The 27,782-nt window shown below is 55.2% G+C and overlaps 1 protein-coding gene across 14 annotated transcripts in view; it reads left to right on the forward strand.

The window, feature by feature from the left end:
• The window catches only part of EEFSEC (eukaryotic elongation factor, selenocysteine-tRNA specific), a 199,676-nt gene that overhangs the window by 43,347 nt on the left and 128,547 nt on the right, over positions 1 to 27,782 (forward strand). For 13 of the 14 annotated variants that reach the window (XR_007469916.1, XR_007469917.1, XR_007469918.1 and 10 more), the window contains one exon: positions 26,056 to 26,263. Coding sequence is in view for 6 of the 14 variants with exons in the window: in XM_049693807.1 (XP_049549764.1) it covers positions 26,056 to 26,263 (208 nt within the window). In the remaining 8 variants the exon portion in view is untranslated. Of the gene's footprint in view, positions 1 to 11,176; positions 11,837 to 26,055; positions 26,264 to 27,782 lie in introns of those variants that run through there. The other variant, XM_049693809.1, reaches the window with a different exon arrangement.

A 27,782-nucleotide genomic window follows, 5' to 3' on the forward strand; every position in this document is an offset into this window, starting at 1 on the left:
GTGGCCCTGAGCGATGCTGTTTCAGGCTGGGGGGCTGCACACGGGAGGGGAGGCTGGTGCTCTCGCCCCCAGTGGCCCCTGGGACTTTGCACAAGCTGTTTCGGTTTTATGTAGCTCTGGAGCCAGTGCCCAGTCCCATCCTCTCCCCAGATTCAAATTCGGTAGAGACCCCTCCTGACTCGGAGTCGCTTAGTCTTAATAAAGTTTACATCTTCCTGTGGCCTCTTCGCATTTCCTCCTGGGGAATAGTTCTTGTGGTTGAATTACATTTGTGATATTTAAATAAAAGCAAGAGTCCCAAGAAAGGATCTTCAGTAGTAACCCTAGGCCTCCCAAAACAGCCAGAAGCACACAGCCGGACAGATGTGTCTTCAGGGTCAGGAAGGCGCTGTCCTGGCAGCAGCGTGGACCGGGTGTTGATGTGGAAATGGGGGCAGGGCTGAGCCCTGGCCGCAGACACGGGCACACATGGGAGGTGGGGCTGCGCAGGTTCTGGCCCAAGAAGGCCCCCCTCCTGTGGCTGCAGCGCCGTGTCCTCCGAGCTGCCTGTCCTCCCAGGGCCCGGCCAAAGGCGCTGCACGTGGAGGGGCCTGTCTGAGTGAGGCCGAGGGGAAGGAGATGGTCTTTCCAAGTCTTCCTAACAAGTGTATGCGTTCTCACCTGCAAACACGCCTTGTTTGACTGCAGACTGTTCGTAGCATCCCAGCAGATCATAAATGCTTTAGAGAGTCTCCCCACCCGTCAGAGGTTAACAGATGGGCTGGTGCATAGTCATGTGGCTTTTTCCACGTGGATCTATATTAACACCCATGTTAATTAATGTATTCATATTGTCGTTTTTAAATTTCCTAGTAGGGCTGTGCCATACCTGCTCTTCTGCACTTTGCTTTCTCCACTTAACAGTGCCTAGGTTTTTCCACGTACCCTCAGACCATTCAGACCCAGCGTGTTAGTGGCTGCAGGAGTCCCCTGTGTGCAGGACACGCCCCTGTGTGCGGGGTTCCCCCGTGTGGGGCACAGCGCACCTAGTCTTTGAGCGCTGGCTGTCCCGGGTGTCTCCTGGCTCTGCTCGAGCATACCTTTTTGCACCTCGTGCAAGTGTTTCTATGAGTTTCTGTCTTAGAAGTAGCGATTGTTGGGGCAATTACATTTTAATAGATATGCCACACGCACCCCATGTACTCTTTATCTTAGTTTTATAAAAATAATATTTTAAGTGAGTTACCATCAGGGCATCAAGAAAATGTAGGCTGTGTCTAAACTCTCAGGACTGTATTTATTTCACGACTTTCTGTGCACACCGTCACACACCTGGGTTTGCAAACTTGAATTTGAAAAGCCAGGCTCCAAGCTTAGTCGCCTTCCTCTCTTCATCCTGTTTTTACTGCGTGCCTACTGTGAGCCAGCTTCTGACCCCGCATCGAGAAACACGGAAGACGTTCCCTCTCTGAGCGCTAACGGGAACCTTTCTTGGCGGCCACGTTTTTACAGCTCTCTTGCCACACCTTGGGGCAGGAGGGAAAGAGTATGGGTTGAAACCATGGCAGCACATAATTGTGCAAAAATAAACGGGACGCAGGTTTCATACAAAACGACCACCACAGAGCTGTTGTGGAATACACCTTTGTTGTGCGTGGTCAGGGTTTTGGTCTTTATACCGCCCCGACTGGGTGAACGTGGCACCTTAGGGTGGAGTGGAGGGGCTCAGGGACGAGAGAAGTTAGAGTTTCTCCTGGGACGGGACAGTTTGCTGTTGAGTATTTTGTCAGCTGCTGGTGACCCATGGTACTGGTGATCCCAGACTTGAGTTGTTCACTATTCACCCTTGCAGTTTTCATCTTGTCCACATACTGCGACTAGTACTGTTATTGTTATTATTTTCCTTTAAATTGACTCATTTCTTTTATTTAACCTTCTCCTAAGTAACATTATCCTTGAGATATGGGTTTAAAGTGCTAGTTACCTTCTCCTGCAATGCATATGAAAATAAATACGTAACTATTACAGTAAAAATCTGATGGGGTGTGTCATCTACTTCGGGAAGCACCGTGTCCTGGCATAGTTGCTCTGCACCCTCTTCCCTGCCTGGGACGTGGGGTCTGTACTGGTAGGTGTGGCGGCAGGGGCGGGAGGTGAGACGTCTCCGAACCCAAGCTGTGGGTGTGCTCAAGAGGGAAAAGGAAGATTCTGGAGAGCAGAGATGCTGTGAGGAGCTGGGGTCTGTGAGTGGGGAGAGGCCTGCAGGGTCCAGGTCCCTGGGACTTGGAGGGGCAGGGTGATGGGCCAGAGACTGGAGCACCCGCAGGGCCTGAGCAGACACCGGACAGGCCCTGGGGCCGAGGATGACTTCTCTGTTCCTGGACTTGCCCGGCTCCTGTGCAGATGGCCACCCGGCTGACTTGGGGTGGACGCTGACCCAGGCTGGGGAAGCGCCTCGGGGTGGGGGGAGGCCCAGGGAAGGAGTGTCAAGTTACTTCAGAGAGAGTGAAGCGCTGCGGGCTCTGGGTGTTTCTGTTCGTTGTTTTGTGATGTTTCCTTTTGTACGTTTGTTTTCTGAGAATTCATTATATGTAAAATGTAACACAAATCTTACTTGTATGATTCCTGGAGTTTTGACAGACTCATACCCATGCACCCCAAATGCCGACCAGGACGGAGAACATTGCGGTCGACGCAGAGCGGCTGTGTTGCTGGTTGGAATCCCCGGGGAAGGCTGCCTGGGATGCTGATCTGCTTGTGGGGTCAGCCGGCTGTGGGCTTGTGCTGGGAGCTTTTCTAGGGGATTCTCATGGGTAGACGAGTTTGGGAATTACTGCTCTAAAAAGTTTCCGTTTCCCCTCCTCTCTCCCTGGAGATAATCACGGGTGTGATTTTTTTTCCACATAGATTAGCCTCCCTGTTCTAGGACTTGATGTAAGTGGAATTGTCCCTCTTCCCCGGGGCAGAACAATATTGAAATTGGGCCAGTTAATCACCCTACAGTGGCCTCTAAGCGTTCAAGTGAAAGGAAGACTTGTACATCTCTCACTTTAAATCAGAAGCTAGACATGATGAAGCTTAGCGAGGAAGGCCTGTCGAAAGCCCAGCTGGGCCGAAAGCTGGGCTTCTTGTGCGAGCAGTCAGCCACGCCGTGAAGGCAAAGGACAAGTTCTGGAGGAAATTACCGGTGCTCCTCCAGTGAACACACGAATGGTAAGAAAGCAAAACAGGCTTATTGCTGATGTGCAGAAAGTTTCAGTGGTCTGGATAGAAGATCAAACCAGCCACAACATTCCCTTCAGCCAGAGCCTCATCCAAAGCAAGGCCCCAGCTCTCTGCAATTCTGTAAAGGCTGAGAGAGGGGCGGAGGCTGCAGAGGAAACGTGTGAAGGTAGCAGACTTGGCTCGTGAGGATTAGGGAGGGAAGCCGTCTCCATAGCATCAAAGTGGAAGGGGAAGCAGCCAGTGCTGATGTAGAAGCTGCAGCAAGTTACCCAGAAGGTCTAGCTGAGATAATTGGTGATTTTCAATGTGGATGAAACAGCCTTCATGGGAAGAAGAGGCCACCTAGGACTCTCATAGCGAGAGAGGAGAAGTCAGTGCCCGGCTTCAGCGCCTCAGAGGACAGGCTGACTCTCTTGTTAGGGGCTAATGCAGCTGGTGACTTCAAGTTGACCCTAGTACTGAGTTATCATTCCAAAAATCCTAGGACCCCTAAGAATTACGCTAGATCGACTCTGCTTATGCTCTGTTAACGGAACAACAGAGCTTGGGTGACAGCACGTCTGTTTACATGGTTTACTGAATATTTTAAGCCCACTGTTGAGACCTAGCGTTCTGAAAAAAAGATCCCTTTCAAAATGTTACTGCTCACTGACAACGCACTTGGTCACCCAAGAGCTCTGATGGAGATGGACAATGGGATTAATGTTGTTTTCATGCCTGACAACACAACATCCTTTCTGCAGCCCATAGATCAAGAAGTAATTTGGATTTTCAAGTCTTATTATTTAAGAAATACACTTTGTTAGGTTGTAGCTGCCATAGACAGTGCTTCCTCTGATGGATTTGGGCAAAGTAAATTGAAAACCTTCTGGAAAGGATTCACCATTCTAGATGCCATTAAGAACATTTGCGGGACTTCCCTGGCGGTCTGGTGGTTAGGACTGCGTGCTTCCAGTGCAGGGGGCGCGGTTCCATCCTTTGTCGGGGAACTAAGATCCCACGTGCCTCACGCGCATGGCGTGGCCAATAAAAATTAAGAGGAAAAAAAAAAGAGAACACTTGTGATTCATGGGAAGAGGTCAGAATATCCAAATGAAGAGGAGTTTGGAAGAAGCTGATTCCAGCCCTCCTGGATGACTTTGAGGGGTTCGAGACTTCATGGAGGAAGGACTGCAGACGTGGTGGGAACGGCAGGGGAACCAGAACTAGAAGTGGAGCCTGAAGATGGGACTGAATTGCTGCCATCTTGCGATGAAACTTGGGAACGGATGAGGGGCCGCTTCTTATGGATGAGCAAAGAGAGTGGTTTCTTAACACGGAATCTACTCCTGGTGAAGAGGCTGTGAAGATAGTTGAAACGACAGCAAAGGCCTTAGGATGTGACACAAACTTCGTTGATAAAGGAGCTGCGGGCTTGAGAGGATTGACTTCAGTTTTGAAGGAAGTTCTGTGGGTAAAATACTGCCAAGCAGCACTGCTGCTCCAGGGAAATCATTCATGAAAGGAAGAGGCCATCAGTGTAGCGAACTTCATGCTGGCTTTGTTCTCAGAAATGGCCGCAGCCATCCCAGCTTCAGCAGCCTCCATCCTGATCAGTCAGCGGCCGGCAGCACCGGAGGCGAGACCCTGCGCCAGCAGAAGGGCTACAACTGGCTGACGCGCAGGTGATGGTCAGGGTTTTTTAGCATATTTTTAAATTAAGGTCGTACATTGTCTTTTTAGACGTAACGCGACTGCACACATAATAGACTATCGTATAGTGTAAACATAACCTTTTACACACTGGGAAACCAAAGAATTCATGTGATTCACTTTATTGTGATATTTGCTTTATTGAAGTGTTCTGGAACCAAACCTGCAATATCTCTGAGGTATGCCTGTAATAATGTTGACTACTCTTTAATACGTTTATTGCTATCTGTATATCTTTTTCTATGTAGCATCTTTCAAATCTTTTGCCCATTTAAAAATATATATATGTTTCTTTGGCCACACCGCGTCTTAGTTGAGGCACGCGGGATCTTCGTTGCCGCATGCAGGATCTTTAGTTGCGGCATGTGGCACTAGTTCCCCAACCAGGGATTGAACCCAGGGCCCCTGCCTTGGGAACATGGAGTCTTAGCCACGGGGCCACCAGGGAAGTCCCTCTTTTGCCCATTTTTAATTGGGTTTAGAGTTTTTAAAAAATTATAGAAGTTCTCTGTGAATCTGTTTACCAGTTCTTTGTCAGATGTATGTTTTGTAAGTATTCTGTCCCGATCTGTGGCTCTGCCTGTTTGTTTTCTTGATGTCTTTTGATGAGCAGACGTTTTAGCTTTTTGTCTTGTTTTGTATCTTGGCTGTGCTGTGCAGCAAGCAGGATCTTAGCTCCCCGCCCAGGACCTGTGCCCCCGCCGCCCCCCCGTGGAAGCTCAGAGTGCTAACCACTGGAGTGCCAGGGAAGTCCAGCAGACGTTTTCAATTTTGATGAAGCCTCATTGTTCATTTTTTTCTCTAATGGTTTTCACTTTCTGTGCCCTGCTTAAGAGATCTTTGCCTGTTCCAAGTCATGAAGGCATCCTGCTCTGTTTCCTTCTAAAAGCTTTATGGCTTTAGCTCTTATATTGAGGCCTTCGATCCACCTAAGTTAGTAGTATTTGTATCTACCATGAGCTGGCGTCCACCTGACCTTTGTTGACCTTGTTCACAGGACTCTTCAGCGGTTCCAGTTCAGCGTTTGTCCCTGTCTGTTCATTTGCTGACCTGGTCACTGGTCCGTGCACTTGTCTGCACCCAGCATGTGGGCCCTCCCTCCTATGGGCCAGGAGAGACCCCTGCCCCGTGGGAGCTCCCGGCCGCGGGGACAGACGCAAAGCCCCCTCCTCAGGGCTGCGGGCCCAGAGAGGGGAGAGCAGAGGCGGGACCCCTGCTGACGGGTTGCGGGTGGGGTGCGTTCCTGCCATTGCAGTGAAATCTCCCTGACGAAAGGGTCGCCAGACCCCAGCACAGGGCGTGCTGGTCTCAGGCAGTCTTTGTCTGTAAGAACCTTTGCCTGTAAACATTTTATTAGACCATTAAGTGGCCTTCAGCCTCTCCCACGTTCACTAATGCCAGAGAAGGCGGAGCATATGTTGCCATTTTTATGAAACTCTTGCTTTTCCAGAGGCTTATTCTGGGACCTGATTTACTCTGAGTCTCATCCCACAGATCTGGTTTAATTTGTGCAACTGGGATGACCGTCTGTAGGCAGGGCCTTCCTGGAGTTGGGAGATGAGCTGCATGACAGTCACACGCCTCTTAAAAACCGTTCTGCTTGTGAATGTACCGACCTTGGGACACTCTGGGTGCGGGGTGCCAAGGGTACCCACCCACTTGGACCATACCTTTGTCCTCGTTTTCAAGTTAACATAGTGATTCCACGTGTCTTACGGTGCCAAGCATGTTGGTGTTCAGAACCCTGCTGGAGACGTAGGGGCACATGCAGAGCACAGGGCACTCTGGTGCTTGGTGTCATGTCCTGTGTTCCTCTCAGGATGTGCAGCTGGGTCGTGGGATGCGTTCTGGAGCAGCTCTCTGGAAGGTGCTGCCTGGAGAGCCGAGGCAGAGTCTTCTTTTCCGTCTGGTCCCCAGGTGGTATCTGTAAACCTGTGTCAGCGGTCCCCTCGGGCTCCAGGGAGGCGGACGTTCCCCATGCAGTCGGCTTGCTTGGACTCATTTGACCAGCCACCAACCTTGAAAAATTATCCTTGCCTTTGTCAGGCATCAGAGGAAGGGGTGATCTCTGGGTGACAGGCCAGGAGCCGAGGCACCAGGAGCAGAGCGGGGACTGGGCGCGCAGCATTGCCTGCCACACCCCGGTGCCTGTTCAGCGGACAGAGGGGAGTCAGCTCTAGAGAAGGCTTTTCCTGCCTCCCCGGAAGCCCACCCACAGGAGGCAGCTGGGGTTGGAGGGAGGGTGGAGGGCGGGCAGCCAGGAGCCTGCACCAGCAGCCTGGGCTCTTCCCACATTGCAGAGGGCCCTCCTCTGCGAAAGAAAATGTTCAGAGAAAATGGCATCTTTGAACATAGCATGAGAGTAGAGTACATTTATTTCTATAATTCAGAGTTTCTTGCTTCGTTTTAAAACCTCCAACTTGTTCAACCTGAGTAAGAGCCTTAGAAAACAGTACCTACAGGAGGGTGGCCCCTCCTCCCATCCCTCCCCCCACCTCCTCCCTCCATTTTCCTTCCTCCAGCTCCCTCCCGCCTTCTTGCAATGTAGGACTCAACTGTCATTTCACCTCAATTTCCCTGGAAAGTGGGTGGCAGCTTGGGGAAGGTTCTGTGGAAGCACGTCTCTGGGGTGTGTTGCCTTTGTCCTCTCGCTAGAAATGAGCTCCTTGGGCAGAGGCCTCAAGAGATGACAGTGCGGCCAGGACGTGTGGTGGGTGCAGCAGCCTTTGTGACGGCGGCACGGGAGTGAGCAACATTGGAGGAGCCGCTGTGTGGCGGGACTTGCCTTCAGGTCCTTTTGGAGTCCTTGCTGACTTTTCTTTTCTGGAGCGTCTTTAATATTATATTATGATTTCAAAAGAAAAAGTGTTGAACTAAGGAAAATCATTCAGTGACACGTCACTAATACAATGCAAGTCGGTTCGAAATACGATATGAGACTTTTAAAGTTTCACTTTCCTCAGTTACATAAAATAAGACTAAAATTGAACGGAACTGAACTAAAACTGAACTAAAAGTTTTGTCTCAGTCAGCGAGGCACAGTTCCTTCAGTGACTATTTGCAGAAGATAGTTACTCAATGGAAAGTGACCTAGTACAGACCCAGAGGCCATCAGTTGACACCAGAGTATTAACTAAGTGATGCAGGATTGTAGAATTCCTGAGGTCTCTTTGTTTCCAGGAGGGAAACTGGAAATTGCCGTGCTCTGTGTCACCTGAGAGCTGTAATTAAGGTGCTTTTGAAGAAGGAGTGTGGGTAAGAGGGAGCACTTCCACAGTCTTGGGGGTGGGCTGCGACAGCACAGTCACACAGCTGAGGAAACCTTGGCTGAAGGGGGAGTGGGGGAGTCCCGGCGGCTGGTGGAGGACTGAATCTGAAGGTGCAGCCCTGGGTCGCTGAGGTCACGGCGATGGGGAGACTCTGCACCAGCCTGCAACTCTGACGTGTGGCCTCTGCGCCATCTCAGCTCCCTGCCCTGTGGATGGTGCCTGGACCTCACGCTTGGACTCTTAGCTGTGTTCTGGCGTTCTGCATCCTTAGTGGGCTCGTGGTCTTATGTCCAGTTTCCAGGTGACTGCAAGCCCTTGATGAGAGGGGTGAGGCCCACGGCCTTCGTGTCTCTGCCTGCATTTAGGACAGGACTGTGCACACCGAGGCAGCGGGGCCTTCCTAGGGGGGAGGAGTGTAGGTTTTGGATTCAGAGGATGTGAATCTGGATCCCGGCTGCACAGCCTAATATCTGTGTGACTTTGGGTGAAGCGATGATGATTGCGACAGCGACGGCGGAAGTGAATAATTCCTCGGCCTTGTCTGTGAAGTAAGGGTAGCCATGATGCGCACTGCACAGCGTCGGTGGTTCGACTGAGATCATGTGTGTAAGCAGTCAGTTTAGTTGCTTGGAAAATGCCATGAAGGCACTAAAATCAGGACACCTGAGTTGAGAAGAATTGTTAAAGCACGTTAGTACGTAATCTTCATTAGTAAAGGACAGAAATTCATCCCAAACTGCTTCTTACAACCAGCATGGTTTGTGGGCTGCGTTTAGGCACCCCTGGATCCAGGGCCCCCCATCTCTCGGGCCAGGTCCCCCGTGCCCGCTTGTTTCTCAGGCCGGCTGCCTCCTGCAAGGCTGCGGACCTGCCTGTGGCTCTGGGCTCAGCTTTCTGCTGCCGAGTCAGTGCCCCCGGCAGAAGACGCAGCAGAGACTGAGCGGCTGGATCTGGGCCCAGCCTGTGCCTGGCGCTTGGCCTGGGGTTCCTGCCAAGTAAACAGAGAGACGGAGCCGGGGGACGAGGACCTCGGAGGAGAGCGGCTCTGTGAGCAGTTGGTGGACGGGGCACAGGGTCCCCGTATCGGCAGCAGGTGTAGTTCCCTCGTGGGTTCCGAATCCCTCAAAGTGGGAGCTGTTCTCATGTGTCCCCCAGCCCAGCACAGCTACCAGCTTCCGTTACAAACCAAGCATTCGGCTATTTTTCTTGCTCTGGGAATGGTTGATAAAAAGTTTCTGTTTAGTTGAAGCATTGCAAAAGTTATGCAGGAAAAATAAACCAATCTGAGGACCTGGCCAGTTGTGGCCTGGAGGGACATCAAAGGTTGGCCAGTCACCAGGCCCTACTTGGACTGGGGCGCGTTGTGTCCACCCTCAGGTCTGCAGACCTGGGGCTGGAAACCAGCTCCACACGGCTGTGCTCGGGCTGGACGTGCTGAGCCCACGCTGGAGCAGCTGGTGGTCTGTACCTGCCTTCTTCCTGCCCCAGCCCGGGGCCCTGCCTGCCCGCCCCCGCTTCCACCCCTCGACCAGCCCCCTCAGGCCTGCACCGGCCTCTGGCAGCTGCCTCTACACGGGCTGTATCTCATACCCTCTCACTCCTCAGCACCCAACTCACTCGCCCCGTCTCCCAGTGAATCACTCACAAGACCCCCAGGAGCCCTATTAGCCCAGCTGGCAGAAGCCACAGGTCACTGGCCGGTTTCTCGCCAGGCCACTCTCAGAACGGGGCCCCGTGTGGTCCTGGTTTAGGGCAATGGGGACCATAGGAATGGGGACTGAGGTTGGAATCCTTTGACAGGAGAGGCGGGTGGGGGCAGCCTTTGTCCGGCTGGCTTTGGCAGTGGTCCTGAAAACTGTTTTCAGATCCCTGACGTAGCAGAGGGAGACCTCTGGTCCTGGGATGGACTCTTATCATATAAGAATAGCCCAAGCATTTTCCCCCTAACATTTTAGTAGGTAATGATTTTTGTTATAAAGTATTTATAGTTATTGCGAAGTGAATTTTCTTGTCCCGATTTTGGAAAACAGCACGGGAAGAAGAAAACAAAAATCACCCATGACCCCACATCCATGGGTGTTGATGATGTTAGGGCAAGGGTGGTGTGAGCCAGGAGAACCAGTCAGATCTTAATCATGTCCCGTTTGTTGGGCATCTTCTACGTGCCGGGCTCTGTGCTCGACGCTTGGAAAGCTCCACAGCCCCTCGGGTGTCACAGGTGAGGAACTGGGGCTCGGGATGGGCTGAAGAGCTTGGCCGCAGCCACGCGGCAGGCCGGTGAGGAGAGAGCTGGTGTGGGAACCCAGATCCCAGTAAGGGGGAGCGACCGTGAGTCAAGACCACAGCGCACGCACGTTTCTTGTAACCCAAGTCCCTGTGTAAGGGGCTCTTTGCAAATAGCATCTAAAGCAGCGAAAGATGCTGTGCGAGGGGTTTTACTGTGCGTGACTCAAGGCAGCGAAACGCAAGCGGGGAATGAGAACAGGACCAACCGCAGCCGGCCTCCCGAGTGGACCTCTCTGCCGTCTCTGGCCCCAACCCAGACGTGACTGTAAGAACCGCTCCGGAAACAGCTGGTGACAGACTCTGTGCTTTCAGCCTTTCTGTTTTCGCTGTTGCCAGAAAAATAATCAGCTCTGTGTCTCAAGTGCTTGATAAAGTGGCCCAGACACCAGCTGTAGCTTAAAACAGTTTCTGGTTTAGTTGCTTTTAGCCAACAGATGGGTGGCCTCCTGGGCTGAGTGTGGCGCCCCTGTCCTCACCGCGCCTCGTTCTGTGCCTTCGGTCCTCCTTTGCCTGTGCTTCCGGAGGCTTGGGCTTGGGTTGAGAAGGGCGGTTCTGGGCTGGGCGTTGGCTGCCCAGGGGCTGTGCGGGGCCCGGCCTGCGGGAGGTGGGGAGCAGAGGCGGGTGCAAGGGCAGAGCCTGTCTCTTTCCAGCCACAGCCGTCCTGGCTCTCTAGCTGATGATTTCTTCTGTAACTTCGTTACGTACTTTTAGTTTTTCTTGGTTTTGGACCTTCTCTGCGGCCTTCCTCCTAAGGAGGACGGGACTCCCTCCCCTTCCTGTCGCCGGCCTCAGCTGCAGTCACGGGGTTCTGGGAGCCTCCGCAGCCAGGGGGGCCCCGGGCCTCTGCCGAGAAGCTCACAGACGGTGGGAGCAGGCAGCGGGAGGAGGGAGGCCGCTGACAGGGTGGAGGGTCTGTATTCGCACGCCCTCCCCCGGCCCGGCCTCCCGCCGCCGGCCTCCCTGGCCACTGCCTTGAGTAATCACCATCCCCGGGCACCGCCGTGGACTCCCCACCTAACACTCGGCCGCTGGCCCTCAGTTACCAGTGCGAGGAAGTCCAGGCCCTGCCTTGGCGGGTGGGGTCCGCGGCACAGACGCACCCTCACCAGGGCCTCTGCCCACTGCTCCCGCTGCAGGAAACCCGTCCCCCTCTGTCTCCCAGGGAGTCTCCCACCTCCCCTCTCAGAGTGTTGCCTGCTGCACCCTCCACCCCGGGCCCCAGTCCCGTCGTACTTCCCGACTGTCGTCTCTGCGTGAGCGTGTCAGTGGCTGGTGCTGGAACGTTCACTCTGTGAGGGCAGGGCCTTGCTTGCCTTGGGGAACTGCGGTGTCCCCTCAGACTAGTGCTGGGCCCATGGTGGAGCTGGAGCCAAGTGCACTGCCCGGTGAGTCCTGAGCGGGTGCTCGTCCGGTACATCCCTGCTGGCTGGGCCTTCGGCCGCAGCTGCCGCCATCACCCTGGCGCGTGTCCCGGGAACGCAGCTTTGCTGCCCGTAGCACTCGGGAGCACAGAGACGACCCCTGGTGGCCAGCAGCCGCGCCTTCCACGGCACCTACTGTGTGCCAGGCGCGGTGTTGTAGTAACTTGTTTCCCTCCACCCACCCCGTGTTGTGGATGAGGAAGCCGAGGACAAAGGGTGACGTCACTGCGGCAGTGGGCCTGGAAGCGGCAGGGCTGACTCTGGCTCCGTGGCCTGGGCCGTCATCCGAAGGTGCCCGAGCTCCTTTCAGGGAGCAGCCTCGGAGGTGAATGATCAGACACGTCCCCTCTCTAGAGGTGGTCCAGGCGCCGTGGTCATGGCTCCCACTCGCGGAGCTCTCTGTGTGGTTCCTGGAGCTGTTGCAGGGGGCTGGGGCCGTTCGGGAAGGGGGTGCACACAGTCAGCCCTCAGGCAGGGACGCCAGTGGCCAGGTTTCCCAGAGTCCCCGTGGGGATGTGCAGCTGGGGCTGTTGCTAGCCGCAGTCTAAGGATCCTTCCAGGTGCTAGAAGCTCCCCGGCCATTCCCAGTCCCCCCTGGTCCCTGCTTCACAATCGCTGTCCTGAGGCTCTGCCTGGAGCTGGTACAGAGCTCTCCTAGCCTGTTCTTCAGTGTGAGCTGTGTCACCAGGTGCAGCAAAGATCAGCTCCCCAGGGACGGGCCCCAGCAGGCCAGTTCTCACCATGTCCCTGTGAGTGGAGGGCTGGGGGTGAGAGGCCCCAGATTGCAGAGCTGGCAGAACCAGGGTTCAAATCCAGGTCTTTGTGACTCAGAGTCGACAACGCAACTCTGGTTATAGTAGTTCTCTGTTCACTAAAATGATGTCTAGTTACCTCCAGTACATTTAGTTTCCATCATTGTTGTCAGGTGGTGAGAGGGGCGTGAGGTCGAGTGTCCCTCGCTGTGTGCCCCCTTGACCCTTTATAATTGCCCCGTCGCTTCAGACGTGTGGGTGACACAGTGGGGGCTGCGTGGCCCCTGGGAGCCTTGGGTCGCACAGACGTTGACAGGCTGGGTGAAGTGAGGAAGCACGAGGAGGTTGAGGTGCAGAAGCCAGGAAGGAGCGTCTTCAAGGGCTGGACGTGGAAAGGCGTCAGAGGCACAGCAGCTAACAGGCCTGGACGCCAGCTGGTTCTCAGGGGTGTCCACACTGGAGATGTAGAGGATCCCTCATAAACGGAGACAAGGAACTAGGAAAGGTCTCCTCCAGAAGGTCAAGGTTAAATGGCTGCCCCAGGAGAAGACAGGACGTCCTCCCTGAGACCAAGTGCACTCGCGTCCGCGTCATCTGTGTTATGGAAGCGCTGGTGTCGCACGTGGCCCTGGCCCCACAGTCCGGCCAGCCCCCGGGCACACTCCAGTTACACACTGGGACCTCCCACGGAAAACAGCCCTGGCTGAGGACCAGTCACAGGGCGTATGAGGAAAGTTACCACCGTGCAGAAGAAATCCCATAGGCACAAGTGCGGACATCCCCGTCCTAGGAACCAGAAACCATGAAACAAATCTGCAAGGGGCTTTAAAATAAGAATGTTTGAAATGTAAATGAAGAAATGGGACACATAGTGAGCTTAGGACATGATGAAAAAGAACCAAAAAGAAATTCTAAATATTGAAAATACAGTCACTGCCATGTACTTTCAGATTAAGTAGCTTATTACTGCTTCATGGGAGTTAGTGTATGTAATGTTATTCGTCACGTGTTATTTTTTAAAAGCCCTTTTTCCCCTGAATGTATAATAATTTATGCCTATTGAGAATGTGGAAAATAGAGGAAAGTATGAGGGAGAAATAAGAATCTAGTTACTCAGGATAACTCCTCTTAGTATTCTGACATAACCCCTTTCCTAGGAGGGATCCCACTGCATGTAACGTTTTAGGCGCTGAGCCATGAGCCTGCCCTGTGTCATTAAGCGCTCTTTGACAGCGTGTTTACTGGCCCCGCGGCGCCCCCGGCTTGTCCCACCGCAGTGCCCATCCCTCCCTCCTCGAGGAACCGACGTGCCGTGGACGGTGTCTTCCGCTCTAGCAGCACTCCGGGGGCTTCTGCTGCCTTTCAGACTGTCCCTCAGAGCAGCTGTCACAACGCAACGCATTCAGCAGCAGCGAGTGGGGGACGGATGGAGGGCAGTGGTGTGTGAGCGTGTTTTAGCCTTACTGCTGTATTAATATAATAAGGAATCTGGCTTTTGTCCTGGGATCTTGGGACAGAGCTTCTGAAACCTTGGAATTTCCCTAGTGACCGGAGTGTCCTTACTGTTCCTGGTGGTCCCCTGGACCACACCTGAGTTTATGCTAGAGGAAGACTAGAGACCAGCCATGTGACTAGTGGGCTGGGGCTTTGGGCCAGAGACACCAGCCTGACCTCTTGACCTCTGAGGAGGGCAGAGCGGATCAGTTGAGTTCAGTCTCACGACCAGTGATTCAGTCATTCGTGCCTAAGTAATGAAACCACAATAAAAACTCTGGACCCAGGGGCTCAGTGGGACTTCGTGGTTGGCGAAGAGATGGATGTGCCAGGAGGGTGATGAGCCCCGATTCCGCAGTAGAGGCCTGTGTTTGTGCCCGCCCAGGTCGTGCCCTGTGTCTCTTCCTTTGGCTGGTCCTGATTTGTATCCTTTATAATAGAGCTGGAATCGTAAGTGCAGTGCTTTCCTGAGTTCTGTAGGTGTGGTTTCTTCTTTGGTTTGGCGTCTCTCCTCAAGGACCTCCTCCTGGGGCGGGGGCAGGAGTGGGGGCAAGGCCCCGGAAGCTGAGGTCACGTGGCTATGAGAGCACTCTGGTGGGTGGTGGAGGAGCTGGGCCCTGCCGCCTGCTCACTGTGTGTTTGGGCCTGTGGACGGACGTCCCTGACTGAGCTGCTGCCTTTGGAAGATGGAGTCACGGCTGGGCTGTCGTGGGGATGGTGGAGCGGAGCTGTGAGCGTCTGCATGCGGTGCTGGGCACACAGTGCTCGTCATAAGTGGGAGCTTAAGGCCATTGCTGTCTGCCTGGGGGGAGAACGGGGCATGTGGAGTCAGTGCCTGCCCTGCCCTGCTGAAGACCCCATGCCCCCTCCCCTACCCCTGCCGCCATGGAAGCTGGTTGGCGGCCGGCAGACAGCCTGATGGGGCTTTGAAAGGACGAGTGCCAAGCACTTGTCACTCCTTCCCCTGTTCTGTATGTAGGGTGCTGGGTGCAGGGGCCAGGCCTCGTTTTCTTCTCAGTATCTCCATCACTCCCAGCTTCAATCTGAGAGGCCCGCTGTGTGGACGCAAGAGGCCGGCAGAGCTGGTTCTGACTCGTGGGTGTGAAGGAGGTGGGACCCCACTCAGGGTCGGGCCGGGGGCCCAGGGGCCGTGGAGATGCCGTGCCCCAGCGAGCCTGCCGTGAGCACAGAGGAGAGGTTCGAGGTCCTTTCAGGGTAACCATTCACTCCACCTTGAAGGAGACGGGGCCCAGGGAACCTGACGAAGCTAGACCATCGTCAGGGAGCCGCCCGAAGGAGGACACTGGAACCCACTGGGCTAGAGAGGGCCTAACAGACTGTGTCGCCCACGAGGACCCAGCGTCTCCCGTGCCTTGGGTGGCCGCGTGTGCCGCACTCTTGGGAAGATTGGGAACAGCTGTCCCGAGTTGTGGCCATTGAGTCATATCTGGTCCCTGAGCCAGCGGTTGGCACCTCTGGTCATTCCGAGGAGATCTGGCCCCGTCCCCGAGGGTCCAGGGGAACCGAGTGGTCGGCATCCTCTGAGGTGCTGGTGGCTGGGCCTCCGTGGCCTCCTGCTGTGTGCTCGGCCCTGAAAGGCCCTTCCCTCTGCTTTCCGGCCTCCTCCCTCCCTCCGGTTGCTAAATTCCCCTCTTCTGTGCTTGCTCAGCAGGAACTTCACGTCTTACTTTGATGTACTTCACTGTGTTGACCTTGTGGGTTTGTGTGCGTCTCCCCCACCAGACCGTGAGCTCCTTGAGGGCAGGGACTCGGCCACGCTAGTCCCTGAAGGCGGCACTCGGCCCCGGGCGCAGCAGCAGAGGCCGAGGGGGATGGAACCAGACTGTTATTTCGGGCTCCGGGCGGCTGCAGGTTCTGCAGGAGGCATCGTGGCAGTGTAACGCGGGGGGAGAGGTCCCAGGTGATGCCCCCCACCCCCCAGCCAGTGCTCAGGGCGCTCGCACGGTGGCCCTGCCCTGAACGTGCCCTGCCGCTCCCTCTGAAACGCGGCCGCCTGCTCAGTGCCCTCTGTCTCCGTCCAGAAAAACGTCTAATTGTGTCTTGAACTCATTTTCGTTGCTTGCCTCAGTGGCCTCACTTGGCAGCTGAGGCCATATGCTAATTCCACCCTTTTCACGAAGGAATTCTGCTGATTTTACTTACTTTTTATGGTAGATTTCCCCCCTCTTTTCTTCTTTTTTTTCCCCTGTTTCTCCAGTAAACAGTTTCCTGAGGCCACGCTCTCAGGCTCTGCGACCCTGAGCTCTCAGACCGTCTCAGTCGGAGGAGCCCGGCGGGCTTTCCAGCCCCTTTGGCCTGGGCCAGGCAGGGACGCCTGCCGTGGTTTCTCTGCCTCAGACGAGGGGCTCGCCGTGGCCTGGGGCCCTGTCTCTAGAAGAGCCTGTCTGTGTCCAAGGCCACGGCAGCCATCGTCCCTCAGAACAAGCAGAGTGTGGTGTTCCTGTCTCGGTGCCTCGTGAGTGGTGGACCCACCTCTACGGTGGTGGTGGTTGGGAGCGGGGTTCAGAGGGGTCAGGATCTGCGTCCCCACCCTGAGTCTCAGCTTCTTCGTCTCTCAGGGGGACTTGTGAGGGCCCCTCCTCCCCATCGCTGGGGGTCTTCTCCCGGGGGAATGCAGCCCTTGGAGGCCCCTGGGCACTCTGTCTGCAGGTCCCAGCCCCCTGGTATTCACAGCGTGTGGTCCTGTCCGTGCTCCCTTCTTCCTTCTGTCTCTGCTTCTGGACAAGCACACGTGCCTCTTTGCAGTGTAGGAGGACGTCACCACTACAGAACAGAGAGGAATCCGTGCATGGCTGGTGGAGGGCCCTGCTCAGTGCTTTAACTGCGTCCCAGCTCTGTTCATTCCCTGTAGGGGCACTCGCTGACCACCGGCTCTGTGCTGCTGCCCGTTGGGGCCTCTGTCCCTGGGGGTAGGCTGCAGGGGCACGGACGAGTCACAGAACAGGGCTGTCCTGGGCAGCGTGGGGACCACGGCACCCCAAGGGAGGGCCGCCTCATCCAGACCACGGAGAGTCGGGAAGATCCCTGGGAGGTGACATCTGAGCTGCAGTTCAAAGTCGGAGGTGCCAGGAGAAGGGACGAGATGGCAGGAGCGCTTCGGTGCGTGGGCTTGTGCCCAGGTCCCAGGGGGAGACAGCAGGGCTGACCGGGAGCTGCGGGGCACATGGCGGGGGGCTGCCCTTCTCTCTGCTCCTCGGGGGAGCTCTGAGCTCTTCCCCACGCAGGGTAACGTGGTGCTTGTGGATCCAGGTCTCTGGGCTGAGCGCCTGCCACCGACTGGCTCTTTACCTTGGGTGTGATGTAGCTTCTCTGGGCCTCCACGTGTCCATCTGCAGAACGTGGTGTTGATAGTGGTACCTGCTGCCGCTAGACGTCGTTAGCTGTGAAGACAACGCGCGGCGCTCGTGGAAAGGGCTCGTCCCAGGGCCGAGATGAGGAGAGCGTCTGTCCTAGAGGACATTCCGGCCTGGTGCCACTGAGGCTTTCCTGCTTCACCCTTCCAGGAAAATCACCGTCTTAGGTCATCTCAGACTTTCTACCTAGTGGGAGCGTTTTGAGACTCGGTGTGAGAACCGGTGCTTGAAGCTGTAGTGAGAAGACCACCAGAGAGCAGCCGTGTGTCAGCCCCTCCCATCCTGGTAGACAGGCTGTGACAGCCACAGCCTCGGTTCAGAGCGTGGGGGCCTGGGGAGCCCTACACGAGGCGCCGGGGAGGGGCGGCTTGCCCCTTGTGGCCTACAGGGACCGGGTCCAAGCTGAGGTTCGTCTGACCACAGACCCGTGGCTTCGTGTCCCCTGCTGTAGCCCAGTGGGACCTGGTGACAGCGGAGAGCCTGCCACCCTTTCCCTCCAGGATGAACTTTCCTGTCCTCACTGAGGCCCAGTGTGGGTCATGGGGGCAGGAGGGGCCGGAGCTCAACAGATGGGTCCCTAAGTGCTTTCCTGATTCACGAGGCCAAAGAGGTGGTTGTTTGTTCTGGTTCCTCCAACCTCTCTTTCTCGAGAAAACTCCCTCCAGAGACCTCACACTGGGAGCTGCAGGCCGGTTTTGGCCAATGGACATGTTTTGTTTGGGCCATACAGTTTAAACATTTTGTTTTGAATTGGTTGTCAACATTTAAAAATTGGCAAATTTCATACAGTGGTCCAGATTTTTGGCTTCTCTTGAAAAACCAGAAGATCTGACAACTCCAGGACCACATTCCTTTCTGGCTATGTGGGCTGGAGCTGAGGGGGGACTGTCCCCTCCAGCCAGGGCCCAGGAACGGCTGCGGCGTCTAGACTTGCGCCTTGTCTCGCGCCAGGCGTGCCGCTCAGTTGAGGACCCACCAGGTCCTGCGGGTGTTCACGTCTGCCCACCACCCCCGCCTCAGGACAGGTTCAGTCACGACCGTGGATGAGCACCTGCTGGGCCAGGTCCTGGGCCGTGAGGTTTGCACGTGGGATCTGGGAGCCCCACGCTGCCCTGTAGGTGGCAGGGGATCTTGTTTGCAGACGGGTGAGGGTGAGGCTCAGAGACCCGCTCTCCCCGGACAGGCAGGGCGGGGGGCTGAGGTGGGAGGCAGTGTGTCCCCCCCACATCCCGTCCCTGTTCTCACGTGGCCTGTGTCTGTAGGCGTTTCCCCTCACACCTCTGCACGGGGAGCGAAGGCATGTGGGCCCTGAACCCAGGGCACGGTTCCTCCTTGGGATCACGGGCTGCTGCCTTCAGGAGAATCCTCTTTGGTGCCACTTCAGGGAGGAGGCCTGGTGGAAGGACAAGGGGCCTCAGGTCAGGCGGAGCCTGGCTCTGCTCCCGGCTCCACTACGTTGGTCCAGCTGCTGCGGCAGTTGTGCCTCCTGGATGCCTCCCCTTCCCCGTCCCCTCTCCCTCTCCGCTCCCCTCTCCCTCCCCTCTCACTTAGTGAGTGCTGACTGTGTACTGAGTACTGTTAGGTGCTGTTCTGAGCCCCAGGTGGCTCTTGCAGAGATGGGCTGTTGGCTGCACCTTGACCAGCCACGTTGAGACCCTTGATCATTGCAGCCGCTGTTCAGAGCGGTGAGGCTTTCGTGCTCATTCTCACAATGGAGCTCACACTGACAGGGCCCTGGGCTTGCAGCGTTTTAGTGAAAAACACTGACTTAAAAGTAGCATTTTCACCCAGGCGCCTTGTGAAAGCATGGGGAGGACCTGGGTCGGACGGGACCTCCTGCCCTGTGGGTCCCAAGGCTGTGCGAGGCCCACCACACAGCCTTGGAAAAGGTTCGTAGTGGCTTTATCTCCATTCTGTAGATGAAGAAATGGCCCAGAGTGCTTAGCTGCTCCATGGAGCCGAGGCGCAGACTCGCCACCGTGGGGCCTGACCACGGCCTCTGTCCCCGAATCTGACCGGACACCGCGTGTCCAGGGACCACGTGACAGAGATTCAGGAGTTCTCTGTCCCGGGAAGTCCTGTCGGTCCTGGTTGGTCGGCAAGTCCGAATGTTTACTCGGTCCTGCTGGGGAGACGCCCTGGTTCTGTTCTGAGGTCCTCGTGCCCGCAGATGACCACAGGGTAGGCCTCCAGGGTGAGGTTGTCAGGGCCCCAGACGTCCCTGGTGGTGAAGGGGCTGCGGGCGCACGTTCCCGCACCCTCCTCTCAGTGTTTGTCCAGAAGGAGCTCCTGCATCCATATTTGGTGATCTGTCTCTCTCCCCAGCCCCCTACAAGGTGTCTGCCAAAACCCTGTATAATTCGTATCATCTCCCAAGCTGTTATAGTATATGAGGACAGAGAATAATTTAGTTATTTTTGAAAAAAGATTCTTAGCAAAGGTAAAAAAAGGGGGGGGGAGTTTTCATACTCACTGCATGAAATAGACAATATTTCCTGAGACAGGAGATACGAGCCTCAAAGAATTTAAAATAAAACATTCATTTTATTATTTTTTTAAAGAAGGAAAACGAAAAAAAAAAAAAGAATAGTCAGTCTTTTTATCCTAAGTACAGATGAAATTGATTAAACCTTAAAGACTGGCCTCCGCACACCCGGTTTATTAATTGAAGAATTTCCTCTTACCCAGAATGGGAAGTTCACATTAAACCGAGCTGGCCCCTGAGTGGCAGTGACACTTGAGAGCTGAACGTTTTCCACAATCCTATTTTCTCTTCGGAGCTAGAGGAAATCCTAAAATGGTTAAAGGGGGGAGGGGGATGGGGGAGAGAGCAGAAACCGTACATTTTAAGGAAGGCTTCTTTCATTTCCCTGTAAAGCATGAAATCAAATTATAGCTCATGGGCCACAATTATTTTATTTCTACATTTCAAATTCCATTTTCTGCTCCTTTTCGCTGCTCTTGAACAGGAGTTGTACTGTTGTGCAAAGTCAGCTAAAAAGATTACCCCAGATAGACTACGACACAGTAGCTTAAGGAAGCAGGGGCAGGACTCCCTGGCTCGTGAGAGCCCGTGGCCCTGGAGCCCACACGTACACCTCCATCTCCTCCGTCCGGGAAGGAGTGGCGGCTGACCCGCTTCGGCCCCTCTGCCCTGAGGAAGCGTGGACACCTCTGCTCTTCCTGTGCGCCCCTCCGAGGAGGCCGCTGTGAGCGGTGTATGTACTCTGTCCGGTGCTTCCAGGGCGGCCAGGAGAGATGGTGTGAGGCCATGCCTGGCGCCCGGTAACACTCCTCCCTGGTGGGGTCAAAGGTCATGCCTTTCCCAGTTCTCATCCAATCCCCCTATTTTGTCGAAGAGAGAGACTCGATTTAGGGCTAGTGTGCCTTTTACCGGCTCTGGCTGATCCCTTAATATCAGAGCAGGCCTGGGGCTCAGTTTCAACTCGAGTTAACATCGACAGCAGTGCGTTCCGTTGTTTTGCTTTGTTGTTTTATTTATCTTCTCTGTTAACTTCTCCTTACAGCACATTTAATGCATTTACTGTCATGTAAAGTTCTTTTTAACGTAAATGCATTTGAGTTCAAAAAAGGGCCTGATTTAAACACACGTAACTCAGCAGTGGTAGTAGTAGTGTCCATGGGCGTGGCAGGTCCACGGGTGGGGATCCGGGTAACTCGGACTCCCTCCCTGAAGTAGGACACACCAGCTCCCCAGACCCCCGGCGGAGAGCTCCAGCCATCCAGCCCCATCTTTACCTGCCCTGCCTCTCAGGAGGTTGTCGTAAAGATCCAGCCAAAGTCCTTCATGCTTCCATTCAAGACCACGTCGGCCACATGGCCCGTCCTTCCGAACGGGGCCCCAGCCGCTGCCCAGCCTCCACCCGCACAGTCGTCACCCCGCTCCGCCAGACGCCAGCATCGGGGCTGGCCGTGGCATCTCGCACCCCTCCCCGCCGTGCGCTGACTCCCGCTCCTCCACTGAGACCCCCACACACACACACTGCGGCTCACAGACCAAGGCCTGGGTTTTCGGTCTGTGTTCGCAGCCTCCAGCACAAGACACAGCTCGGGCACAGCGTCATTGATCTCTGTTGGACCGAGTGAGCAGACTGTAGCTTCCCCACCTCCTCCACTTGGTGGACCAAGAGTCCAGTCCTGACGCTGAGATTCCAGTCCCTGCTGGTGTATAGAACTACCTGAGTGCCTTGTCTTGGCCCGCAAGCTGGAGGGGAAGGCTTGTGTTCTCTCCCCATCTGCCCACTCACTTGTGATGCCTGCTGGGATCCCGGGAATGGGAGATAAAACTGAACTAACAGGCCCAGAACGATGCATGCAGACGGGACCCAAACACTCAGGGGCCGTGGGGCTTCATCTGCAGCCTCAGTCTGGCGCCCACATGCTACCTCTGCCACAGGAGCCCCGCTGCCGCGCAGCTGACATCAGGGACTTCTGAGGGGTCCAGAGGTCACGGCGACTCGACTGACCCACTGGGAACCGGGTCAGCACCAGGCACCACCCGCGACTGACCCCACTGGAGACCCGGGTCAGCTCCAGGCACCACCAGCGCCTGGCAGTAACCCTCGGTCAGTCTGTTTCTCCATCAGACTTTGATCAGGCGACAGGAAGTGACATAACTGGCCCGTCTTGTCTTTTTCAGAATCCCTAGTATTTCCCCAGAATGAATCAAACAGTGTCCTTCCCGATTCCCACGAACCCAGGGTAGGAAATCATTCTGAGACTAGAGGGGCAGAGTGAGCGAGTGGGTGGGAAACACAAGGCAACAACTTGTAGCTCACAAATGACCCTCTATATTTCTCAGTCTATCAGAGCTTTTCATCTAGTTGTACTGACTACAGAATCCTTTAAAGGTTTGCAGAATAATTATAACAGGGTTAGAGTTTCTCAGTACTTTAAAAAATTACAATTTCCAATTCTGTAGATTATATATCTTAATCATTTCAGAAATAAAAATAAAGGAAAACTTAGAAAGGTCAGCATTTAACAAGTTATCTGTGAGATGCAACTTTCCTTCTGGGACTAAAGGGGGAAAAATGTGTTCAGGGAAAAGAAGTTTTCTGCTGGAGAGACTGAATATAAAACTTTAAACATTTTAGCAAATCAGATATTTAACCCAAATTTGATTTTTAATCAGAAGCTATGGGCATCCTAAAAAAGGGGAAATAATATCAAATTTAAAATAAAGAAAAAAAGAAATTTAACTGGTGACATTAAGTATTCACTGAGCGGTGCAAATGCACCGTTATCGACAACGTAAACTGCAGTGGAAATTGATATCCTGCTATCATCACGGCCATTTCCCAGTACACCGACTCCCCGAGTGCGGTGGCCTCCTCAGTCTGTGCGTGGGGACTCGCGGGCGGAGTCGCCGGAGGGGACACATGCAGGGCTGTGGGAAGCGCCTCGGGCACAGGGGCCTCCAGGAAGTGCGCTGCTGGGATAGTTCTTCCTGGCGGAGGAGGGAGAGGAGTTACCGCCACATGGAACAAACACTGCCAGCCCCCAAATCCAGCAGACCCAGGAGGCCCCCACAGGGACCTTGGGAAGTGCCAGCCAGTGGCCTGGAGCACTGTGTCCCCCAGTACGCAGGCGATCCTGCAAAGGGGGCTCCCCCACAAGCATCCTGCTGAATTCCCCCAGACCAGCAGTGAGCCGCCTGAGCGGGACCACCTGGGCAGGACTGGACATCTCCCCTGGTCACCCAGGTGCCACGAGGCACTAGCTGCGAAGCCTGGCTTCCTCTTCTCTGGGAGAATGAGGAGCTACACCAAACGGACCAGGAGGAGAGCAAGCTTCAGGCGCCCCGGATCCCGTAGGTGACGAGCTGACCCAGCATCCAGCAGGACCAGCGTGCCGCCCCACTGGCAGGGAACCCCAAAGTGGCTGCCTAACCCAAGTGGCCGGCACACGGGTCGGGAGCCGAGCCCGGGCTCGGGACTGCACACGGCCGGCTGCAGACAGGTGGGCCCTGGAAGGGGCGCTGCGCAGCCTGCACGAACTGCCCACACTCACAACCGGGAGGGGTCGTGTAAAAATTCTTTACAGGTCGGCAGATGTGGCAACACCGGGCCTGCACCTGACGTGGCCGCGGAGCACTTTCGCCCGGGGCCCCGCAGCTCCCCGTTGCCCCTCCTCTGGCATTTGTACTGCCCGCCTGGCTCCTGACAGCAGGTCAGCTCGTGACTTCTGCCTGATGTGCGTCAGCTCTGACCCTCACCACAACCCCGCGAGGAGGAGACCCTCCCGTGCTAATAGAGAGAACTCTGAGGTCAGGTCACACGACAGTGAGCAGCAAAGGCAGGGCTAGAACTCGGAGCTGTCTGAATTCAAATGTCTGCTTTTTCTATTGCCAGCTGCCTCTTGGCCGGAATCCTGCATTCCTGAGTCTCTGGGGACCCTACGGCGTCCCGAAGAGCAGGTGGGAAAGGGCCCGAGGACGGGAAGAGGAAGGGGAGTGGACAAGGTGCAAAGGCAAACGGCCAGTGTCCTCAGGACAGCCCTGAGCCCGGGCACAGCCCCTCACCACCACCCGGAGAGCCCAGGACAACAGGGCAGTGTCGGCAGAGGAGGGACAGGAGAACAACAAAGAGAGCCGTGTCAGACACAAGGAAAAACTAAGCAGCCGAGGACAGGACAGGAGACAGAGACGTGCTGCAGCCCTGCCGAAAGGAAGAAAAGCCCAAACCCAAGAAGTGCCGGAGACGTGCAACAGAACACCCGCAGCGCTGAGTGGGGAGGGGGCTGGCCGAGAGCGCAGGGTGCGTGGTCCAGAGTCCTGGGTACCCACCCTGTCCGGGTCTGTAAACGGGCGAAAGCACGTCACTGTGACTCAGGGACGATGAGGGGTAGCCGTCCAGATAAAGCTCAAGTTAGATCTCCATCTTGCACTTTACATCAAAATCCAGTCTAAATGGATTAAGGTTGGAAACATAGACATTTAAAACTGTAAAAGTACTGGAAGAAAGCACATGAAAAAATATATATAATCTTAAAAGTAAAAAAATACCTAGGTCAGATACCAAACCCAGAAACAAGAGAGAAAGACTGACCATTTCAACATAAAAGTCAGACATTTCTGCATGGGAAAAAGAAGTCATAAAAACCAAAGATAAGTGGGGAGAGAAGCCTAACATGCGCCTTCCCCTCAGAGGATGTGCTCCTCAATGTTTAAAAAGTTCCTTTAGATTGGCAACAAAGAGCAACACGGCAGTGGGAGTGGGAAGCAGTAGCAGCAGTGCCCATGCAACACCCCAGCACCTCCTCTTGGCTCCTCAGCGTTTAAAAAGTTTCTGTAAATTGGCAACAGGGACTTCCCCCTGTGGTCCAGCGGCTTAGACGCCGTACTCCCGATGCAGGGGGCCCCAGTTCGATCCCTGGTCAGGGAACTAGATCGCGCACGCATGCCGCCGCTAAAGACCTGGCGCAGCCAAATAAATAAATAGAATATGGAAAAAATAGATTAGATGAATAAATAAATAAATTGGCAACAAAGAGCAACAATCCACTTGGAAGGAGACATGGTATTAACAGTGCCCATGCACGCACCCTCAGCACCTACTCTTGGCTTCGTTAAGTTGGCAACAACGAGCAACAATCCCGTCAGAAGGGAAAGCAGTATCAATGGCAACCCTCTGGCCTCCATCCCACCCTTGCAGGGCAGTCGAGGAGGCCAGGTCAGAAGCAAACAGTGCACGGTGCGTGAGTTTCACGGACAGGTGGAGGGTGCTAAGTGTCCTGGGGAAACAGGGCAGGAAAAGAAGGCTCAGAACGTATGGGAGGCGGGCGGGCTGCAGTCGTGATCGAGCTGTCCGGATGGGCCTCACTGAGAGGAGATATTTGAGCCAGGACTCAGAGAGGGCCGGCAGTTAACCCCTGGACAAGCGGGCCGGGCAGGGGGAGGGGCTGGGGCAGAGACCTTGCAGGGTGGCAGGGGTCCAAGGACCAACAGGGCGGCCAGGTGGCTGGGGGGCGTCAGACAGGAAGCAAGCAACTCACATCAGAGCGAGATGCCCTCCTCGCCCACAGCAAGAGGCAGCGTGAGTGCCCTCCTCGCCCACAGCAAGAGGCAGCGTGAGTGCCCTCCTCGCCCACAGCAAGAGGCAGCGTGAGTGCCCTCCTCGCCCACAGCAAGAGGCAGCGTGAGTGCCCTCCTCGCCCACAGCAGGAGGCAACTTGAGACTACACCGAGACCTGGTTTTCACCTAGCGGGCTGACAAAATGGCACTGGACACAGGAAAGGAGCTTCTGCGCAGGGAGTCCTCGCGCTGCCAGCCCCATTACACGCACGGGCTCCTGGAGCCCCTAGCAAGCCTGCCGGGCTGCCCATGTAGAGATGAGGGGCATCAGGTCACAGAACTGGGAGGGGGCCAGCGTTCACGGTCGAGAGACTCCCCTGCCTGGTGCTGGGAGGTCATGGTTGTCGTTCACAGCCCGACACCCCCGACTTTATCTTGGCTTGTTTTGCTGGACCTAGGGCATCGGGCAACTTTCTGCAGAGTCAGCTGCCCTGTTTCCTCCCTAACCTTGTCCTCTCTTCTCCCAGGGGCCCAGATCATCGATCTGATGATGCTGGTCATTGACGTGACCAAGGGGATGCAGACCCAGTCGGCTGAGTGCCTTGTGATTGGGCAGATCGCCTGCCAGAAGCTGGTCGTGGTGCTGAACAAGACAGACCTCCTACCCGAAGGGAAGAGACAGGCGGCCATTGATAAGATGACCAAGAAGATGCAGAAGACCCTAGAGAACACCAAGTAGGTTTGCTGATGAGAGGGCGTCGGGGCGCACCTGCTTCCGCCGACCCGGATGGGGCAGGCAGGGTCCCGCCGGGCGCTTGCTCGCATCCCGGGTGGAGGCTGCAGTGCTGTTGCAAGAGGCCAGAAGAGCCAGGAGCACAAAGAAGCCACAAGTGGGTCATAGGAAGGGCGGTCCAGCTCTGCACCGCGTTCGGAATCCCAGGCTGCCGGTGTCTTGCCGGCTCGCCGCCGTGGGGTGTATCCTGCGGGAGCAGTCAGAGCCGGGCACCGCCCAGACAGGTCCAGGTGTCAGCCCCACGCCCCCCGCACCCCTCCGCATCCTGTCGGTGAGGACTCAGTCCTGCCTGCTTACCACCCACTTAGCTGCACCTCGGTTATCGAAAGGGAGAGGTGCGTTTGGGTGATGAGTGGATATCTGTCCCAGAGGCTTATAAAGTCGGACGGATGGATGGACCGGTGGATGGACGGATGGAGAGGACACAGAGACAGGCCAGATCACATGGCCTGTAGTATTTCATGCCAAGGGGTTATGATTTCATCTTGTGGGAAGTAGGGGCGGGGGGGTGGGGGGAGTCCAGGGGGCAGCAGGGAGCCGACAGGGAGAGGACAGCAGGGCGGCCCGGGAGGTCTAGAGCAGGAGGCCCTCCAGCCCTGTCGAGCTCCTGCCGCTTACCGTGGAGGTCTGCGGGGGCAGGAGGGTGACGGTGCTCCCGGGCAGGGCGTGGGGGAGGGGTGTGGGGACCGCGGGGCAGAAAACCACCTGGGCACTCGGGCGGCCATGGGCATGACTTGTTCCCACGTGGTCAGGAAAACGAGAAGGCACTCTGCTGAGCACACGGTGTCGGCAAACCTTGCTTTATCGGCTCCTCTCCTCCCCCCGGGCCAGCGCCTTTTGATCGATACTAAATAGCAGTCACTGGGCGACAGGGCTGCTTCCTCTTTGCTCCGCAGCCCGAGACAATATCCTGCCTCGGCCACCTCTCCTTCTCCTGCCTGTGGAGGGCACGCAAGTGGAAATGGTTTTGTTTCCCCGTCATAAAGATTGATATGCCTTCCCATTTATGATTTTTTTTTCAGATCTAACACCTGCAGCTCTCCCTCAGAATTCTCAAGTTGGTTAAATTAAAGCTTCAGCCCTGAGAATGGGCCAAATATGTCATAAAAGATTTCCTAGTGCTGCTTTTGTTAGCAAAATTCATCAATCTGATAAAATCGACACATTTAGATAAGTGTTGCATAAGAATTCAGACTTTGTTATTCCCAGCGGAAGTGGATATGAGACTGTAAAAAGGAAGATAAAAAATTATATCTTCTTTTTAGTGAGTTATTTGATCTCCCTGCCGTTTTATTTACTTGTCAGAAAGGGGAGACCAGGTCCTTTGGACTCCTGCATAAAAGCCCAGCACAATGTCAGTGTCATTTGCTATAAACGAGACCTTCTGGGAAGGGCTTAGGATACTATTAAGGGTAAATTAATATCAACTACTTCGATTAGTTAAATTTAAGGAAAATTCTC

This window comes from Orcinus orca, chromosome 10, assembly GCF_937001465.1.
Source record: "Orcinus orca chromosome 10, mOrcOrc1.1, whole genome shotgun sequence".
In the NCBI taxonomy this organism is placed as follows: domain Eukaryota; kingdom Metazoa; phylum Chordata; class Mammalia; order Artiodactyla; family Delphinidae; genus Orcinus; species Orcinus orca.